Genomic DNA, 8,905 nt, shown 5'->3' on the forward strand with positions numbered 1-8,905 from the left:
GCAATGAAAGGTAGAATTCTTTGCAATGTGTAAGAAACTATAACTCTCACAATACACAACAGTTTTATGTTGTTTGTGTCTGAGTACCTCAATTAAACTTTGGATTCATATAGCTTCCTTGCATCCTTGGGTAATTACCATGTGTTTGACTTTTGTAGTAAACAATGCTACAACATTTTCTAACTTAGATAACCAACTTATTGTGCATCCTGAAAGTATAAACACATAGCCAATAATATATCTCATTTTATCAAGATAACCTCTAAACTTTGAACTAACAAAGCCCCTAACAACTAATTTGGATCCTCCAAAACATAATGTCACACTTGAACTTCTTTTGATGTATTTAAGGATCCTCTTAATAACATTTCACTACTTTCCACCAGGATATTTGTCATAAATCTACTAACCACTCTCCCTACTTGTGTAATGTTTAGCCTTGTACTAATCATGGTATACATAAGGCTTTCCACCGGTAATGAATACGATACTCAAGACATTTCCATCCTCTATGCTTTATTGTTATGATCCATACTTGACAATAACTTATAATTGATAGGAATTTAGGTAGAAATTTGCTTGCAATCTGACATTTTGAAGCGCCATGATGGAATTGTATAGTCGCGTCCAGTCTCAAAATAAAACTAAGAATATATATATTTAATAGATTTTGGATCCAACTTTATTCTTTATTCTTTCTTGGTTGTGTACATCACGTACAAGGACAACTGAATAGACCTAAGAAAGAACAGTAAGATGGTTTGCCTATCTAAATCTTCATCGGTGTCTTCAAGCCAATAGCTATTGATGGTAATAGATTTATCACCTAACACACTATTTTAACTCCTTGTTCCTAGAAAGAGTTGGTCACTCGTGTTATTCTTAGCATAACCCTTGTTCTATTAAGGAAACTTATACCCGCTCGTTCTATCACCCCCATTTGGTTTAGGTGTGTGTAAAATAGAAAATTGTATCATAATACAATTTTGCTTGCAAAATGCTAAAAATCACCATCTACATGTTCTCCTCTATTATTTATCCTTAAGCCTTTATTTCTTTTCATAGATTCAAGTTCTACTTGTGTTTTGAATTCCTTGAATATTAGAAACAACTTTGACTTCCTCTTAATAAGGTACACCTAATATCCTAAAGTAATAATCAATGAATGATACAAGATAATTTGCTCCTTCAAAGGATAATACAAGTGATTCCCACACATGAGAATAAATCAAGTCCAATATTTGTTTACTTTTGGTAGTCATCCTGGTAAAATTCAATCTATGTTGCTTTCTTATCCACAATGCTCACAAAAAAGTGAAATAACTTCTTTGAGTTCAGGTAAGAGATTATCGGTAGATAATAGATTCTTTATTAAGTTCTTCACATGTTGTATCCTTTGAATTGTGCATACAATACCATCATAAATTTTTATCTTAACAATACTTACTCCAAAAACATTTAAGGCTCAATGTGGAGTCATGTGCCAGGTTGGACTTGAATCCACTACACACCCATCATAAAATTGTTTTTCACTATTATAGCTAATTATTATTTTGCTAATCAAAATATCTTTATCTTCTGGCCTGCTTGCAACACAACCTTTCGAGGTTCATGCTTCAAAGTTTTGTCCTCCATTCTTCATATGGCAACAATCTTTCTTCACATGTCCTCTCTAGTCATAATGGTAATATTTAATATTCTTCATTCTTAGATACTTTGATCTACCATGATTTTAACTCCCTCTAGAGTCATGTTTTATTGATTTATCTCTCATCGCGGTTAAAAGGGTTAGTCAGTTAAAAAAGGTTAGTCAAGAGTCACTTGATGCATTCATGTAAGCCAAAAGTGATAGTAAATATATTTGTTGTAATTTGTGAATTATAATAAAATCCTTTAAGAGTTGCTTGAAAGAGAACTTAATATAGCTTAGTTTGAGTCCGCCAATATAAATAAGTACATATCTTCTTTTTTATTGTGCTAGTCGTCAAACTATTTTCAACTAAATTTTACAAAATTATTTTCAATAGTTAGATGATCTTCCACCAAACCATCTAGTAAAGGTTGTTTTTTCCAAAACTTATGCAAAAAATATTAAACTTCATTCAAACCCCTTCTTAAATTAGTTTAGTCGTATATTCTATTTGGTGTTGGTTATTTAATTTATTCTAATCTTTTGCATCTATGTAATAAATTTGTTGTAGGTGACATAAATTATCTTATATGGAGACTAAGTGGACCAACTGACAATTGAATCGTAGCATTTGAATTGTTACACTCTTAAAGTAGAAAAATATCCATCATAATGACATTCTAGCACTCCTGATTATAGAAAATAATTTATGTTGTTTCAAAGTGGCATGCAGGAACTCATGTTCTATCAAGAATGGTTCATATAGTGAATTTTCCCTTCAGTCCATGATTTATAAATGGCAACATTGGAACATTGATTTGAACATATAAGTTGTTTCATTAGATTAGCTGTAAAATTCCTTGGTGCCATAGTACCAATGGACCAAAGTGATTCTTTGAAATCACCCCATATACAAGTAATTATGTTCATACAGTTTCTGTTAGGCTAATGGTTGACATCCTGCTAAGTTCAACCTGTCGATCTTCTAATCGACTCACAGCTCGAGAAAAGTTGTTGCTTGCAAATGACAAGTTATCTTCTGTCAGACGTCTCTGACGCCTTTGCTTTATTCTTGATATGAGCTGAGAAACCTCACCTATGGAGGGACGTTTCTTAGGTGATTTGTGCAAGCATTTGTGTCCAATCTTTGCAAGCTGCCTCACTTCTTCAAGATTGCATTTTCCCACTATTTTCTTGTCAAGAATCTCATCTATACCATCATGATCCATTGCAGCCTTGCAAGATAAACAAGAGGATGAGACAGAAATTGTGAAGTATTCCAACATCTTTTTCAAAGAAAAGTAACTTACAAGGTTAACATACTCCATCAAATTTTGATGAGGGTGGATGGCAGTGATGAGCTCAAAAACTATGATACCAAAACTGTATATGTCACTCTTCGTTGTTAACTTGCTTGTGGAAATGTATTCAGGATCCATGTAGCCGTATGTACCTTTGAGACCAGAATTCCGGCCATCAAAGATCTCTTCTTTTGAGAGTCCAAAATCAGCAACCTGCACAGTTCAATTTTGATCACAATTTATTCATATCTGGATAGAATATTATCAATGCCATGAATGTCAAATTTAACTGTTTATTATATATTCCAATATACAAACACAAGCTTTAGAAATGCCACCTAAGCTTCTTGATTTTCAATCATTTAGCCACCATGCAAGAGCTTCTCTCTGATTTTGTAGTCATGCACAAAGTTCTTTTGACCAACAATAACAACATAACCAAGGAAGGATAGCACTGTTTGATTCAATATCTTATGCAAAATTAGGAAAATGAATGGGGATCTGACTTTTAAAAAGAGCATATACAAAAAAATATTACCTTAGCTCTCTTTGAGTGATCTAGCAATATGTTGGCAGACTTTAAATCGCGATGTATGACAGGTGGGATTGCCTGTTCCATGCATATTCATATTCATCAACACATTTTCTCGTACATTTAGGAAAAAAATACATCAATGAAAATACATACTCCTTCATGAAGGTATTCTATTCCATGTGAAATATCAAGAACAATTTGCAGCCTTTCATCCCAACTCAATACTTTTTCTTCACCTACAAACATTTGCAGACTATTCTCAATTGAGACAACTTAGTTGGTCACGTGACATGTAAAAACATGCAAAAGAAGATACTAGACAAAAAAACAATAAAAATAGATGAACATCAAGACCTTCCTCTTACCATATAAAAGATTTGCTAAACTTCCATGACTCATATACTGATAAACCAGTATGCGTTGCCCTTTATCTACACAATATCCAACCAAATTCACAAGATTCCGGTGATGCAGTCTTCCTAGCAGAAATACCTGAAGCAAAAAGTTAAATATAAAAAGTTCAACAAACCAACTGATGGCTGATGTTATAATATATCAGCTTATCCTGAATTACTCAAATTAGAACCAATATCATCAATTACATAAATGATATAACCTTGCGGAAGTGGTCTTCCCTATCCATTTTAAACTGTGATATATTCAGTCTTGAAAATTAAACAACCACTGCAGGCTTTTATTTCCAATGATGATAACCATACTACAAAAACCAAAATAATAATTCTAAATTTTAAGGTCATTCATATGGTAATGTTCCAAAACAATTTGATAAAACGGGTACACTTGGGGTTTGAATTGTGAGCTAAGTTTTCTAGTTTTTTTATAAAAAAAAAAAATTATAGAACAATTTTCAAATTTGTAGAGTAAAAGTGGGAGAATATGAAACAATGCAAGGAAGAATGCAAGTAACAGAAAACTTAAAGTAGAAAACCAAAACAACTTAGAAGAGATGTTCAGATCTTCTTTTAGTTATGAAAGATGTCTTAGTTTTGAAAACAGTTTTCAAAAATTAATCTTATCAAGCAAGTTTTTCTGTTTTCTTTCTTTTTGTTTTTAAGAACAGAAAAAAATTTGCGAATGAGAATCACTACATATTTTACATATATACATATATATATATACATATATATATATACTGATTTTCTGAAAATGAACAATAAACTCTTTAATATGAGGAGTAATTGAAGCAAAAGCAAGGATAATCATCACCAGCTAGATTATTAATCACTTCAATTGAAGTCAAATAAATAAGTATCAAATCATCTATGAACTTTGCAACGGTTTTTAAACTTATATGTGTGTATGAGTCTCTGAATTAAAGGAAAGAAATGTAAATGGCTCAGAAGGAAATGTATAAGATAATTATGACACCTTTTTCCAGTACTATACAAGTCATAAAGATTCAAAATATACAAAATTCTGAATCCCACAAACCAAGTAACAGAATATACCTCTGTTTGGAATTCTTTCTCCCCTTGTTTGGAATTAGGTGCAAGGACCTTCACTGCTACAACCTCCCCAGTAGGCATTGTTGCTTTATAAACTGTCCCAAATGATCCTTGTCCCAAGGTTGTCGTGAAGTTTTGTGTGGCCTTTTGAATTTCTCTGCACCATGTAAAGTGTCAGGTTCATACCATTACAATGTTAATATCCCTTTAATAGTGTTTTTATCTGAATTACGTAACATCTCCATTTCCCTACTTTCTCCTTTTCCTTTGTCTTCTGAACTAAGGTAAAATTTGCAAGGCGATTCATCCAATTTATAAAGAAACTTCCCTATAAAAAGATATATAAAGTTCACGATGCAACAAATCAAATAATGAACAAATTTTGATATCTATAGTTATATGCTTCAATTTTAATAGTAGTTATCCATATACAGAACAATTAGGCAAAAAATAAAGACTTAACCTCATGCTTAAGAGAGAAATGGGCATACCTGTATGAATACTTCAGAATGCCTGATGCAGAAGTAAACCGATCTCTGTTTTGATGATTCCACCAAGTGAAATGGGAATTTTTCTTGAGATTTTCTGACCTCGATGTGGCTATGGAACTATCAAGTGATGCACTGAAGTCGGTACTTGTTCCCAATCCATTTGTTCGTATTGGAAGAGTTGTTATACTAGACTCATTTGCAGATAATCTAAGATGAGCAGCACGTTTCTTGTACCATCTTATGCCGAAAAATATGAGGCAAGATATCAGAATTCCAAGTGCCAAACCAACAGAAACACCAATGATAACTAAATCAGTTTGGCGAACCATTCTTTGATCTCTCTTGATACTCAAACAATGAAATCATTTTGCAGAAGACTGGTACTGCAGAGGTCCACTGTCACAGAGTTGGCACAATTTTATGTTAATTCAATGCTTCATCCAGAACTAAATGACATCAATTGAACTCCAAGATAGTAATATATCCAATTGTTCTTCTATTTTATTCCCCTTTTGACAATAGAGGAGATAAAAGATTGTTTAAACCAATGACTCAAATGCAACAGCATTTGCAAACTTTCAGATGTAAAACTCATGGATGCAAATTTACTCTACAATTGCAAAAAGCTAATACCATTATCAATATTGAAACACCTAAAAGTTAGGCTTAACTAAAGAATGTAACACGGATACCTTAATTCTGACAACAATGACTACATGCATATCTGAAGTACCATATTTAGAAGAAACAACATCTTTCCATTTTGCATCTTTCTAAAAGAGCCTTCGGAAGAAAAACAAAGAATTCCTTTTTTCCTAAAACATTACAAGATATAAAAGACAGTCTAATTATCTTTTACAGTTGATAATAACAGTAAGATAAAACCACAAAAAACTGAGGCATATTAAAAGTTTCCCTGAAGATAGATCACACATCTGAAAAATTAATAAAAACAAAAGTAAACCCTTTTCCTCCATTATATGATTCAGATAACACTAAAATGGAGTAGGGTGGGTTTGGGAGATAGTGCGCTATCCACAAACTCATCAACATCAATTAATTGTTCATTCACTTTGCACTACCTATCAAACATGAGCATATAAAAAAAGATTCCCACTTTTCACTACCCTCTTCAAACGGTGAAAGCATAAACAAAAAAGAACCCACAAACCAGCAACAAAACAATCCTCCAAAACAAACCCACCAAGCTTAAAAATTGAATCAGAAACCTTCACTGACCTTGTAAGAAAAAAAAAACCCACATACCTAATCAGCAGAATAACAACACCATGATGGAAAAAACAGATTTTTTTGTTCTGGGGTGTGTGAAGTGCGAACCATGGTTCTGAAACAAACCCCCTTTTGGCTATACGAGCTTGTTGTTGACTTAGGAGTCCAGAGTCAACGGCATGAGTGGAAGAAACAAAGACCAAGTTGATGAAAGAAACTGTTTTTTGTTAGTGGTGAGAGTGAAACAGTAAAAGTGTATAACTGGAAGAGATTTGAGTTGGATTGAAAATGGAAGTGAGTGGAGATAAAAAAGAGGGTTGTGGAGTGGGTGAGGGCGTTAAGTGCAGTTGAATTGAAGTGAGAGTGGGTTTTAAGGTTTTAAAAACTTGGGGAAATGGGTACAGATTTTGGAATGTTTGTTTCTTTGTTTGTCTCATTATTCTTCTGCTGTTTTAATATTTTACTTTTTTATGATAAAACAGAAATAAAAAATATTACTTTTCTAACCTTACTATAAATAAAAAATCTATCTTAATTAAGAAAATTTAAACAGTTTAATTTTATTTTTTAAAAAAACCTTTCATCAAAAAATGTCTTCTCTCGTGCTTTTATGAAAACTGTTAATCATTACTTTATAAATATATTAAATAAAAACGGTTAAACATTCCTTTATCATTTACTCCTATATCACTTTTCCAAAAAATTTAAAACATTCCTTAAAATACAAAAAAACAGTAAGTTTCTTAAGTAATTTTTAATAAATAGTTTTTCAATAACTAACATAATTTTTTGAAATGTTGCTTCAAGTAACGCTTTATCTTCTAACTTTTTTTATATTTAATTTTTTAGCTTTTACTAAAATGTTTACTAAAATTTCCTTTTAAGATATGATGTGAAAGTTATATTAACCAAAACTAAAAGTTATGATTAAAATAACTTGTTCAAATAAAAATTAAAAGAGATCCTGTAATCAACTAAGAACTAAATTTGTAATTACTAAAAATATTTTTCATACATGAAAAAACTTTTAATTTATAAAATTTTAATCACGTAAATATGCTCTTTTTTTTACTATACATTTATTGAATATCTTAACGAATAATTTTATCAAATACTTATAACTCAATAAATCATCTGAGTATTTTTCTACTTTTAGCCAATAACTTTAATAATTAATTATTGTTCAACTTTCAACTATTTTTCTCAATCATAATCTATATACACCATCTTAATTAAGTTTTTTCATTCTAAGAAATATATAGAAATAAGGAAATACAATTTAATTGTTTGTATAGTTAAAACAATTTTCAAATAGTTAAAAAAATCTCCTAACCCTAAAATGATGGTTGTGTTAAATGACAAAGACCATGTCTCATAACTGATAACTGTCAGACAAAAATACATGTATGTAACTTCTATAAGTACTTTTTAAATTAAAAAGTTTTTTATATTTTATTCTTCTAAAATAAAATTCCATTAATAAAAGAATCTCTGATTTCACAATGAGTTATTAATATTTGATTGGAATAAAAGCAGAAAGCCGGTAACTGTATTTCATTTATTTTGTATTATTGCATGTCTCTGCCTCTGCATGCCTGCATTTCAATCTTACCTTGTTTTTCTATACTTTAATGGTCAATTTTACAAGGGGGCTAACTTCTAACTTATTCATATACTCATTATTAAATTAATTACGTAAAAAAAAATTAGTTGTTGTATTAATAAAATTATATATTATTTTAAAAATTAAAAAAAAATATTAATATTTAAAATATTTTTTATTATATTAATAAATAATTTTTAAATTGTATCTAAAATCAAGATTTTAATTATAATTTTAGAATTTAAATGATTCACGACTAAAATTTTAGTAATTAATTAAATATTAATTTAAAAAATATTTATCAATAATAAAAATTATTTTATATATTAATATTTGTTTAGTTATTAAAATAATATTTAATTTATTTAATATAATAAATTATTATTATTTTTTAAAAAGTTATTTTTTATTAATGGTTTTGTTTATGTTATTTGGGGTTATGAAAGTGGATAATAGACTTCAAATAAGAACTCAAGATCTTCTGGTGACTCACAAGAATAAAGCACTTTATTATGAGTCAAGTTAAGAAAAAGTTGCCACTAGCACATACTTTTTCTATATGTACACTTATAAGTAAGTTTTTTCCACTTTCTTTTTCAAATGCTTAATTGCAAAGTCTTGTAATCTAAAACAATCAATTCATAAGAGG

General features: G+C 30.2%; 1 protein-coding gene across 2 annotated transcripts; it reads right to left on the reverse strand.

Moving 5' to 3' along the window:
- Positions 1-2,443: 2,443 nt before the first annotated feature.
- On the reverse strand, positions 2,444-7,083 carry LOC137837035 (calcium/calmodulin-regulated receptor-like kinase 2). Of its 2 annotated transcripts, none has more exons than XM_068645856.1 (8): positions 6,690-7,083; positions 5,424-5,819; positions 4,936-5,089; positions 3,832-3,958; positions 3,620-3,702; positions 3,470-3,541; positions 2,941-3,144; positions 2,444-2,865 (listed from the first exon to the last, which is right to left on the reverse strand). In XM_068645856.1, the coding sequence occupies exons 2-8, from the start codon at positions 5,750-5,752 to the stop codon at positions 2,557-2,559; spliced, it is 1,278 nt and encodes a 425-aa protein (XP_068501957.1). In that variant the 5' UTR covers positions 5,753-5,819; positions 6,690-7,083; the 3' UTR covers positions 2,444-2,556. The 2 variants fall into 2 exon arrangements, with proteins under 2 accessions (XP_068501957.1, XP_068501958.1); XM_068645857.1 differs by lacking the exon at positions 6,690-7,083 and adding an exon at positions 6,116-6,226.
- Between the last annotated feature and the right edge of the window lie 1,822 nt (positions 7,084-8,905).

This window comes from Phaseolus vulgaris, chromosome 4 (assembly GCF_000499845.2).
Source record: "Phaseolus vulgaris cultivar G19833 chromosome 4, P. vulgaris v2.0, whole genome shotgun sequence".
Lineage (NCBI taxonomy): Eukaryota > Viridiplantae > Streptophyta > Magnoliopsida > Fabales > Fabaceae > Phaseolus > Phaseolus vulgaris.